Source organism: Orycteropus afer, unplaced genomic scaffold (genome assembly GCF_000298275.1).
Source record: "Orycteropus afer afer isolate SDZICR_OR568_19922 unplaced genomic scaffold, OryAfe1.0 scaffold00029, whole genome shotgun sequence".
Taxonomy (NCBI): domain Eukaryota; kingdom Metazoa; phylum Chordata; class Mammalia; order Tubulidentata; family Orycteropodidae; genus Orycteropus; species Orycteropus afer.
In genome coordinates this window covers 5,055,469-5,067,455 of record NW_006921616.1, presented here as the reverse complement: position 1 = coordinate 5,067,455, position 11,987 = coordinate 5,055,469, and the positions used below count along the sequence as shown (strand labels likewise).

General features: G+C 42.6%; 1 protein-coding gene across 1 annotated transcript in view; it reads left to right on the top strand.

The window, feature by feature from the left end:
* The first annotated feature begins 202 nt into the window (after positions 1-202).
* The window catches only part of SERPINB5 (serpin family B member 5), a 15,290-nt gene continuing 3,505 nt past the window's right edge, over positions 203-11,987 (top strand). Inside the window, exons 1-4 of the mRNA XM_007935492.2 lie at positions 203-370; positions 1,596-1,733; positions 4,467-4,584; positions 6,830-6,972. Of these exons, the coding sequence (XP_007933683.1) occupies positions 203-370; positions 1,596-1,733; positions 4,467-4,584; positions 6,830-6,972 (567 nt within the window). The remainder of the gene's footprint in view (positions 371-1,595; positions 1,734-4,466; positions 4,585-6,829; positions 6,973-11,987) is intronic.

Sequence of the window (11,987 nt, the reverse complement as noted above, 5' to 3'; positions counted from 1 at the left end):
AAGGCTCATGGGCTAAGAAACTACCTTGGGAGATCTCTCCTATACACTCCAGAACTCGGAGAGCAGGAGAGGAATCACAGGAGAATTGAAAGGTCCACTGCGTGGTCGGAATAGAATTTCCTTATGTTGGCTGAATGCAGTTCAGAACATTTACGGATTTTTAAGAACGAACCTGTCCCATGTCTTTGGTTCCAGGCCCACAATGGATGCCCTGAGACTGGCAAATTCTGCTTTTGCAGTTGATCTGTTCAAACAGCTGTGTGAAAAGGAGGCAACAGGCAATGTCCTCTTTTCTCCAATCTGTCTCTCTACCTCCCTGTCACTTGCTCAAGTAGGTGCCAAAGGTGACACAGCAGATGAAATTGGCCAGGTAAGATCCAGACCTTTTTCTGCTCTCAGTGGGAAAACAGTTATGAGAACACTCAGGCAGTGACCAGGGGAATGTTAGTGGGGATGCTGTGGTCAGAATCATTCAGGATTTAGGGGTGTCACTCGCTTATTCTGAGCTTAAATGCAAACACTCATTTATCTGTCCAGCAAACCATATTTAGAACAGGCTCCATGTTATGATGGAGAGCCTGAGGGTTTGCAAGGTAATCAGTCTTTCCACTAAGGAGGGGCCTTGAGCAAGTCAATCAACATCTTTCTCATCACATTTTGAGGATCAGTCTGAGACAGCCTTTATTAAAGGTTGCACTGCAAACACCCCCAGCAGAAAAAGAGTGTAAACCTACATCCCCTCTTATGCTGCAACACAGGGCAAAACCATTGAGCTTATGCACACCATTATTGAAAGTATCATGTTTTATTTTTAAGATGCAAGCTCAATAAGATTCTACCCTATGACACATCCATGCTTATTTTAATATGGAAATAAAGTTTTAAATGATTTACCTTCAAGTCACGGAGATGAATAAGAACATGGACTGTGTTCACTTATGGTTTGGAACACTTTGTGGGGCTTGAGTATCCCATGTGAGAAGCCGAAACTAAGAGGATGCATATTAAAACATTTTGAAAGTGGTACATGAAATAGAATTTATCTGTCATCTCTCTCTCTCTCTCTCTCCTCCTTCCCTGCACCCAGCCATCCACCCACCTACCCATCCATCAATCCATCCATCCATCAATCCATCCATCCATCATCTATCTATTTATCTATCATCTATCTATCTATCTATCTATCTATCTATCTATCTATCTTTATAGTTTCTTTTGGGCTTTCTATGTATCCTTGCATGGTAAAGTAGCTTTGTAAAGTTAATAGACCTTTAAGCAGGACACTTTTCCAGACAGTTACATTTTAAGCCCGCACCTGCCTTTTGATAGTAGGTAAATGCTCTTCCAATTTCATCCTATTATCATTCTCATGTCGATCATTCAACAGAATCTCTCTTTCCATGAGCTCATAAGCATTTCAACAGGAAACTTCTCCTAGTATCTTTAAGTCTCCAGGGAGTATGACTCAGGAAACGCTATTTGGGTCAAGATAAAGAAGTTATACATGAAACTGAGGGAGAACTGGAGAAGGAGTTTATGCCCTTCACCAAAGTGCAGATGATGCTCTATGGGTAACGGATTTCTTCTCTTAACAGGTCCTACATTTTGAAAATGTCAAAGATGTGCCCTTTGGATTTCAAACAGTCACATCGGATGTGAACAAACTCAGTTCTTTTTACTCATTGAAACTCATCAAACGGCTCTATGTAGACAAATCTCTGAATCCTTGCACAGTAAGTCATTCACAGCTGTTAACGAGATTTAACTTTTGACCAAGGATGGAATGTTCATGTCACTGAGCCTTTAACTTTTTTTTAGTGAAATTCATTTCTAGGCTGCTCATTGATGATTTCAGGCTTATTAAAATTAATCTGTCCTAATGAAGAAGGTGAGTGTAGAGGGTATTAGTTGCAGCTGTCTTCTAGCTTGTCGTTGTTGTTGTTATGTGCCGTCGAGTCAGACCTGACTCATAGCGACCCCTCCTTGGGTTTCCGAGGCAGTATCACTACGGATAGTAGATTGCCCCTTCTTCCTTCCGAGGAGTGGTTGGTGGGTTTGAACCTCCAGCCTTCTAAGCCTTAGTTGCTCTAATGAAATTCAGGGAGCCCTGTGTTTAAGTGTGATGCAATGTGACATTTAATTGAGCTATACTTTAGTTGGGAGCTCTGGTAGCATAGTGCCTAAGGCACTTGACTGCTAACCAGAAGGCTGGCGGTTCATACCCACCAGCCACTCCTCGAAAGGAAGGTTGGGCAATCTACTTCTGTAGTGATATTGCCTTGGAAACCCAAGGAGGGGTCACTATGAGTCGGGTCCGACTCAGCAGCACATAACAATAACAACATACTTTAGTTGGAGCCCCGATGGCGCAGTGTTTAAGTACTTGGCTGCAGACCAAAAGGTTGGCAGTTGGAACCCACCACTGCTCCATGGGAGAAGGATGTGGCAGTTTGCTTCTGTAAAGATTACAGCCTAGTGTTCTGAGGAAACCCTATGGGGCAGTTCGCCTCTGTCCCACAGGGTTGCTATGAGTTGTAATTGACTTGATGGCAACGGGCTTCAGGCATGCTTTATATTGATTTCAGTTCCCTACAACATTTTGAATTTTTTTCAATTAAACTGGGTGTTCAAGGATTCATTTTGCTAAATAATATTTTACTGTGTTTTTAGTGAAGTTTCACACGGCAATTTGGATTGACATTCAGCAACTTCTATACAAGTTGCTCAGAGGCATTATGTACATTCTTCATCATGTTTGCATTCTGGTTGTTCTGTTTCCATCCATCTAGTTTCCCTGGCCCTTTACATTCTCATCTTTGTTTTAAAGTAATTGGTGACTCTCAGTTCTCATATAGGTGATCTTTTAAAGGAGCACAGTACTTACAGGTGATAGTCATTGTTTTTTGAGATAGTTTATTATTTAGCTACAAGGTGACCTCAGAAGTTATTTTCAGTTCAAGGTTTGAATTGTAACTCAGGGCAAAAGTCTTGCGGAGTCCTCCAGTCCCAGCCAGTCCTGTAGGTCTGGTTTTATGTTTTACAAATTTGAAGTTCTGTTCCACATTTTTCTACCTTTCTATCAGGGCCCATCTACTGTGGCCATGATTACAATGGTTGGCAGTTGTAGCTGGGCACCATCTAGTTCTTCTGGTTGCAGGGTAGATGAGGTTATGATTCATGTGGACTATTTATCCTGTTGGAGAATTATTATTATTATTTTTAAAAGAACACCTTTAATTGTTCCTGTTGGTTGTATAACATGTTCAGATTGGCTACTATAGTACAGACAAGTGTGATTTGAGCACCACTCACATCAGAACTACCAGAGTGTTTGCTAAAGTGCAAATTCTTGGCCTCAGATTCCTTCAATCAACACCAACGGTCATGGGGTCAATGGTTCTACATTTTCAACAAGCATTAACGTTAGACCTGCTGCTACATTGTCCATAATGCTGTGTTTCAAACTTTAACATGCAGAAGAGTCATCTGGGAATCTTGTTAAAATGCAGATTCAATTCATCAGGTCTGGGGCGGAGTCTGAGGCTCCTGGTCCTTGGTCCATGCTTTGAGTAGCAAGGATCTATAGACAACGGAATGATTTCAGTGAGGATAAGAGTGCTCTGATCAGTCTGTGCATTTTCTCTCCTCTAAGATAAGCCTTTTTTTTTACACTTTAATGTTTCTGAAATTGGAATTTATATTATAAATATAGCATGTTCTTCTTGTTGGGTGCTGCTAAGAAGATTCTGACTCATAGCAACCCATGTGACAGGGTAGAACTGCCCCATAGGGTTTTCTTTCTTTCTTTTTATTGTGATTTGGGTGAAAGTTTTCAGAGCAAATTCACTTTCCATGCAGCAGTTCACATACACTTTCTCTCATGACATTGACTACAATTTACCCCAATGCAACAGCTCCCCTCCCACTTCCTCCTGATAGTTACCTCTTCCCCGTGTCCATCCCTCTATGCACTCCTGCCCCCTGAGCTGTCTCCCTGCGCATAAACAGCCCTTGTTTCTCCCATGATTCTTCTCTTCAAGGAGTGTATCTACTTCAGGTAAATGTTCAGCTCACATGCCTGTCTTTTGCTTGGCTGGAAGCCACAGGTGTGGGTTCAATTCCAGACCTGAAGGGCAGCTAGGGGCCATAGTCTCAGGGGTTCCACCAGGCTCCATAGGGTTTTCTTGGCTGCTGTAATCTTTATGGAAGCAGATCACCAGCTTTTTCTCTCATGGAGCTTGGAGCTGCTGGGTGAATTTCAACTACCAGCCTTTCAGTTAATGGTGTAATGTTTCTTTTTCTCTTTTTTCCCCTAATCTGATACAGAATTTATGGATGCATTGAATAAGTTGTGTTGTCTTATGATTGAATAAATGAAACATTTAATACAAAGAAACCCCATCATCTCTGAGTTTCAATTCATGTAGTTGAAGTCTTTTGTGATTTATGAACTGGATGTTTTTCAGGAGTTCATCAGTTCAACGAAGAGACCCTATGCAAATGAGATGGAAACTGTTGACTTCAAAGATAAAATGGAAGAAACAAAGGGTCAAATCAACACATCAATTAAGGAACTCACAGATGGCAAGTACCTTTACTTATTCTGCTCCAAACTGCTGAGTAAACGGTCCTGCCTTTTCATGCATCCATCAGCCAAGCATAAAAGAATTGAACATCTGGAACATTCCTTGGGTGTTTTTAATGCTTGCCTATCCAGCCATCCCAACAACTTGGGTTTCTGGGCATTTCTTGCATCATCTCATCACTTGGCAGAAATCCCTGGTGCTTCGATGTCAATCTGCCTCGCCTTGTTCTCAGATGTACTCTCATGTGACCTTAGGGAGCTTCCAGTAAAGTGGGGCTTTGGGCAAGTCACCAACATCACTAGGCCAGTTTTCCAATCTGGAAAGGGATTGGACTATCACTTGATCCCTGAGGCTGCTTCTAGGTCTAAAATTCTGTGAATTCATGAAAGATAAAATGTTTGAGGGATCTTTGTGTTTGGGGTTTGACTATACAGTACAGGCAGTCTCCAGCTTATGAACGAGATCCATTCCTAAGTGTGTCTTAAGTTGAATTTGTAAGTGAATTGGAGCAGCTCATATGATTCTTATCCAGAAAGGACCTCTGGTGATACTGTGGTTAAAAGGCATTTGGCTGCTAACCAAAAGGTCGGTGGTTTGAACCTGCCAACTACTCTGCAGGAGAAAGATGAGGTAGTCTGCTTCTGTAAAGATTTACAGTTTTGGAAGCCTTATGGGGCAGTTTTACTCTGTCCTATAGGGTCACTATGAGTTGGAATTGACTCGATGGCAGTGAGTTTTGGGGGTTTAATGCAAGAAATGGCTTGCAGCCTTTTCAATGATTTAAAAGCTGCGCTTGCAGCAAGCGAAGGTGACTGTGACTAAGAATTTGTTGTGAGTAGGGATTGGTTCAATCTTTTCACAGTGAGGCAAATTTTCATGACATTGAAGGGCAAGGACGAGTTGTCTGTAGTCAGACATTTGTGACCCAGGACTGCCTGTAATTACAGTTGTGATTGAGTCCTGAGCCCCACGGTGATCCTGGCGTACCTTGAGGCAAACAGCCTGTCTGCAGCAGGTGTGTGGGGAGGAGGAGCGCAGTGGCTGGTGGGTAGAACCCTGTCTGGGACTCAGACATGCTTTCCAGTTGTATGAACTGGAGGTCGCTTGGCCTCTCTGAGCCTCAATTTCCTTAACTTTGAAATAAGGTAGTGATCTTTTCCTCACGTGGAAGTGCTAAGCTCAGTGCCAGGTGCACAGCAAGCTCTCAGGCATTTTCTGTGAGCATAGAATTTGGAGACACAAAGACCTGGCTTTTAATTCTGAATCCACCCTTGCTCATATGACTTCCAAGTCTAAACTTCCTCATCTGTAAAGTGGGGAGAAATATCTGATACCAAGTACATGAAATGCCTAGCACACAGCCTGATTCAGAATAGGCATTTGAAAATGGCAGCTTGAGTTTTTCTTCTTCCTTCCCCTTTGGTCTCCACCCCAGGTCTCTTTGTAAGTCTGGTCTGTCAAGGTGTAAGGATAGAGAGGAGTTCTTTTGACTGTAGATGGTCTTGGGCTAAGTGTAAGGTCTCTAGTGCTGCAGTTTGCCTTGACTATAAGCTCTGGTAGCTTAGTGCCTAAGACACTTGACTGCTAACCAGAAGGCTGGCAGTTCAAACCCACCAGCCACTCCTTGGAAGGAAGATGGGGCAATCTACTTGTGTAGTGATACTGCCTCAGAAACCCAAGGAAGAGTTGCTATGAGTCAGTACAACTCAACGGCACATAACAACAACAAACAATATTAACCTAAATGTTGGTGGTTTGAACTCACCTAGTGGTGCCATGGAATAAAGTCCTGGTGATCAGTTGCCACAAAGATTAAACGAACAAACAAAAAACCCCAAAGCCAAACGCCTGCCGTTTAGTTGCTTCCAACTCGTAGTAACCCTATACAACAGAGTAGAACTTCCCTATAGGGTTTCCAGTGCTGTAATCTTAATGAAAGCCCACATCTTTTTCCTGCAGAGTTGCTGGTGGGTTCAATTTGCTGATATTTTGGTTAGCAGCCAAGTGCTTAAACTGCTGTGTCACCAGCATTCTTCTAGCCAAGAAAACCCTATGGAGTGCAGTTCTAGTCTGTAACAGAAGGGGTTGCCACGAGTCGGAAGTGACTTGACAGCAACGGGTTGTTGATAGGAGCTACATGCGGTGTGACTAGTAAGTGGTAACCATGCAGGGAGTAGACACACCTGCGGATACCAGAATGTGGTTTGGAAGAATAACTCTTAATCTTATAAAATTGTTTGCAGGCCGCTTTGAGAATATTTTAGGTGACAACAGTGTCAATGACCAGACCAAAATCCTTGTGGTAAATGCCGCCTACTTTGTTGGAAAGTGGATGAAGAAATTTCCTGAAGCAGAAACCAAAGAATGCCCTTTCAGGGTCAACAAGGTATGTGGTGCCACAGGCAGCCCCGAAAGGAGACCAGGTGGGGATGTGAAAGTTATGGCAGCAGAGGGGCCAGGGGAATTCACCTCAAAGAAGAAAATGAGACCAGGAGGGAAAGTGTCCGTCTTGGTCAAGCAGCTGTTGGCACTGGTAGAAAAAGAACAATAATCTAGAGACCCTCACTCTTTCCAGACTGTCTTCAAGGGCTGAGCTTATAAGTCACAGCACTTATAACCCGGAGGGTGATGCTAAACCATCACCTGGAAAAAAGCTACAAATAGTTGGGTCTTTAGCAAGAAAAGAAGACAAGCCAACCAAGCCCCAGCACCTGAGGCCTTTGGGTGATCACGACACAGTGACCATTCGGGAACTTTGTTCCTGGCCGATCTGTAGTGTCATTCTCCCACCTAGTAATAGTGAAAGATGCAGTCCTGGTGGTTTGATTTGTAAGGTGCTTTGAGGTGCTTGTTGGCTGTAAAGAAAAAGGTCTAGCTTACTTACTCATCAGCATCACTGGAGTCATGATAGGGTCGAGAATCAGAAGCCTGCTCTGCAGTGCGGTCTCCTTAATACCATTGAGGAAGCTGCTTTCAGTGTCAAAAGTAACAGGTCCAGCTGGGCAAAGGACACCTTCTGTGAGAGGAATCAAAGAGCTGGGACTGGAAAGTTCACCTTTGTCTTAGAGAATCCAGGAAAATTAGGAAATGGTATGGTGATGGGATGTGGTCGCATTTGGTGGGATCTGACTGTATCAGGAAATGACTACCACAGTGAACACACTACCGGAAGGGAGGTCACTCTCCTGTAGCTCCTAGGCCTCATTCTGGTTTTCCGATTTCCTCTGAGCATCTAGAGTGTCTAGCAGCAACCACCTTTATTTTTGCCCAGTTTTGTAATAACCAAAACCAAAAGCTCATTGCTGCTGAGTTAGTTTGACTCATAGTGACCTTATAGACCTTACAAAGTAGAACTGCCCCCTTATAGGGTTTCCAAGGCTATAATTCTTTAAGGAAGCAGACTACTATATCTTTCTCTCACAGAGTGGCTGGTGGGTTCAAAGCACTGACCTTTTGGTTAGCAGCTGAGTGCTTAACCACTGCATCACCAGGGGTCCTTCGCTGGGCCAATGTTGTTATTGTTATGGGCCGTGGAGTCAGACCTGACTCATAGCGACCTCTCCTTGGGTTTCCGAGGCAGTATCACTACGGAAGTAGATTGCCCCATCTTCCTTCCAAGGAGCGGCTGATGGGTTTGAACCGCCAGCCTTCTGGTTAGCAGTCAAGTGCCTCGCTGGGCCAATAGCACCTTCTTAATGCTAGAACCCAGGAGGAAAAGCCCCCCAAGACACAATCTACACCTGGCTTAACTGGACTGGTTTCTATTACTCTATCTTTAGTTTCCATGAAGTTTTTATTCACCCCCTTTCCTTCCCAGTCCCTGAGTCAGAATCAACTTGAGGGCAGTGGGTTTGATTTGGTTTGATTTTTCCTCCCAGTGTGCTTTCCACAGTGGAATCTGATGATCTGTTTACCTAGATGCCTGCCACAAATGGGTGGGCTTTTCCAGGGCAGGGACAATGCCTTACTCATCTCAGCATCTACCATTCCTTGCCCAGTCCCTGACACATTTGCAGGTGCTCAGCAAATGTCTGTTGAAAGAATGATTCATCTCTAAGGGTCAGAGTGATTAATTGTCAATAGCGGATTGTCCATAGTAGCCAAAACCCAATTGGCCTTTGGGACCACCAAGGACCCCTTTACAAGATCCATTGGGCATTTTCCTTGGGACAGCACAGGACATATGATTGTTGTTGTTTTGTGCCGTCGAGTCAGACCCGACTCATAGCGACCCCTCCTTGGGTTTCCGAGGCAGTATCACTACCAAAATAGATTGCCCCATCTTCCTTCCAAGGACTGGCTGGTGGGTTTGAACTGCCAGCCTTCTGGTTAGCAGTCAAGTGCCTTAGGCACTATGCTACCAGAGCTCCCGGACATATGATTAGAACCACTGTTGCTCCTTGTCAATTCAAAATATCCATGGGTCCTAGGGAAGGGGCCACGATGCCCTCCTTCCACTTCCTTGTCCTGAATGAGCTTTAAGGACAGCAGAGGTCTTCTTAAAGCAGCCTGCACCCAGGGGCATGTCTGAGATACCAGAGCCCAAACAGGAGACCCAGTAGACTCTTCAGTCTTTACATACAGATCCTTGAGTCTTGGGCATGACTTTTTGATTTCGTAAGTATTGTGTTTTGTTTGGAGCAGAAATGGAACATGGCTTTACTGTGCATGGGGGAGGAGGTCAGTCACGGGGACCCTGAGCAGTGCCCACTAGGTTTTCCTGTCACCAGGGTCCCTTCCATTCCATTTGGCTGGTGGTTGGCTGTCTTCACCAGACACCTGCCAAGTTTGTTTAGTGTGAAAGGACAGAAAGAAATCCTGGGTGGAGCAAATGGTTGAGCACTGGACCACTAGCTGGACGACTGATGGTTCAAACCCACCCAGGGGTGCTTCAGAAGACAGGCCTGGCCATCTGCTTGGAAAGGTCACAGCCTTGAATACTCTATGAAGCAGTTCAGCTCTGCACACATCAAGTCACCATGACTTGGAATCTGCAGACGTCAGCTAACAACAGTAATAGAAACAAGTACATTCAGAGAAAAATTGCAAACATGTTGCTAATGGTTCATAATTTTTTTAAAAAAACATTTTGTTGTGCTTTATGTTAAAGTTTACATAGCAAATTAGTTTTCGAATCAATATTCCATACACAGGTTTTTCCATGACATTGGTTATAATCCCTGCAATATGTCAGCACTTTTCCTATTTCCTCCCTAGGCTCCCCGTTTCTGTTTGCCCAGTTTCCCCATCCCTCTCTGTCTTCTCATCTTTGGTTTTGGGCACATGTTGCCCTTTTGGGCTTGTACAGTTGATTGTTCGAAGGAGCACATTCTTCATGGGTGTTGGTGTTTGTTTTATAGTCCCATCTATTATTTGGCTGAAAGGTGGTCTCCGGAGATGTCTTCAGTTTCAAGTTAGAAAGTTGTCTCAGGACAATAGATTAGAGGTTTCCTCTCATCTCTTTCAGACGAGTAAGTCTGGTCTTTATTTTACTTTGAATTTTTTTCTACATTTTTTACCTATTCTAACCAGGACCTTCTATTGTGGTTTTGATCAGAGTGGTTGGTAGCAGTAGCTGGGCATCATCTACTTCTTCTGGTCTCAAGTTACTGGGGACAGGTTCATGTGGACCATAGTCCTTTGGACTAACTGTTTCCTTGAGTCTTTGTTTTTCTTTGTACTCCTTTGCTCCAGGTGGAAAGAGACTAATAACTACTCCTTAGATGGCTATTGGAAAGCTTTTAAGACCTTAGAAGCTACTCATAACACTAGGATATTAGAGCTATTATAGAATATTATCTATATGAGCAGCGTTTTACCAGTTAATCTAGATGTCCCCGAGACTGTGGTCCTTCACCTTCAAATCTGGTGGTTCAGTCCTGATTTCTACTTAGATTCTATAACTGTGCCCCCATGTGCTCTATCATATATGAGTATACATGCAACATTTGCAAATGTGTGCACAGAAATGTCTGCCACAATACCTATATATGTCCGTGTGTTTCCATACCAGTGGCCTTGCCTAGTTAGCACACATATTTACCTATGCATCCACTCACAAAGGACTGTTAGTTATTGTGCTGTTGTAGGACTGTATATGCTATGGCATTTGCTGTGGTTATCCTTTCTTCTTGTGCCTCTCAGAGTCTTCCTTTGCCTTGGTCATGTTGGTTCATCATTTTGTACATTTAAGAAAGTGTTAATGGGTGTTTTGGGAGAAGAAAAGAAGAATGTGTTTTATTTCTTTTTTCTTGTTATTAAATCATAAAGCTAGGTCATATCAGATCCTGGAAACTCAGAGTCCATAAATAGAATTTATAAGAATTTGAAATGTCATTGATCTCTCTGTGTTTCACCTTATAAAGCAATAAAATGCTACCCAAGGCTGCTTGGGGATACACACTCTTTTTGAATATAGATTCTATTGCTTTTCCTTCATTTCTTTTGAATTTTCCCTAAGCTTTTGATATGACATTACTAACTCTTTTATCATGTCCTGTGGTGTCTCCATCAAGGATAGACTAAGTTGGTGAAAATATGTTATTAAAAGCTTAGTATGGGGCCTATTCAAACAAAGGTGATAAAAAAACATATATAGATACATATACACACATATGTATACATATAAGTGTGTATATATACAAATGCATATATTTATGTTTATATATTCATTCCATATTTTCTGGGATAATCTATCAGTTGTCAGAGCATATCTCGATTTGTGTTTTGGTAAATGAAACCATTGTACTTGTGTTCAGTGCTGAAAAATGAAACAGATGACAGTTTTTAGAGGCCACAACTATATCCCAATTCAGAAACTTACAATTTAACCTGAAAGAGATTTTTAGATAACTTCCTATCTTCCTTAAGAGAAATAAATGGAATAATTGTCAGTTAATTTCAAAAGCAATATGTTTTTGTGTCATACTTCTGTTTTTGGCTATACATGCATTTGAAGTATTCAGTTATTCATCAACCAAATCTTCAGTGAACACCTGTTATGTGCTGAGATATCAAAATAATACTAGTTTTCTGCTTTGACTGTAGTGTGGTTGGAGTGGTGAATAAATATTTTTAACCATGTGACAAGTGTTAAAATAGACTTAAGTACAAATGGTAAAATAAGTAAGGTCTAGCTCTGCTTGGGAGAGGGGCTGGTAGGGTTCCGCTTACTGTTGGCAGATCCTAGAAAAAGTTATGTCCAATATTATCCCTACAGGACTGGTAGGAAAGTTGAAATCATCTCTAAAAGAAATTCAGTAAACAGGAAGTATCCCATGAGAGTTATATACTGAGATAACCCATTTCACCAAGTTACTATCAGAAATTTAGTTCTTAGTATGAGTAGGGAGCTCTGGTAGCATAGTGCCTGAGGCACTTGACTGCTAACCAGAAGGCTGG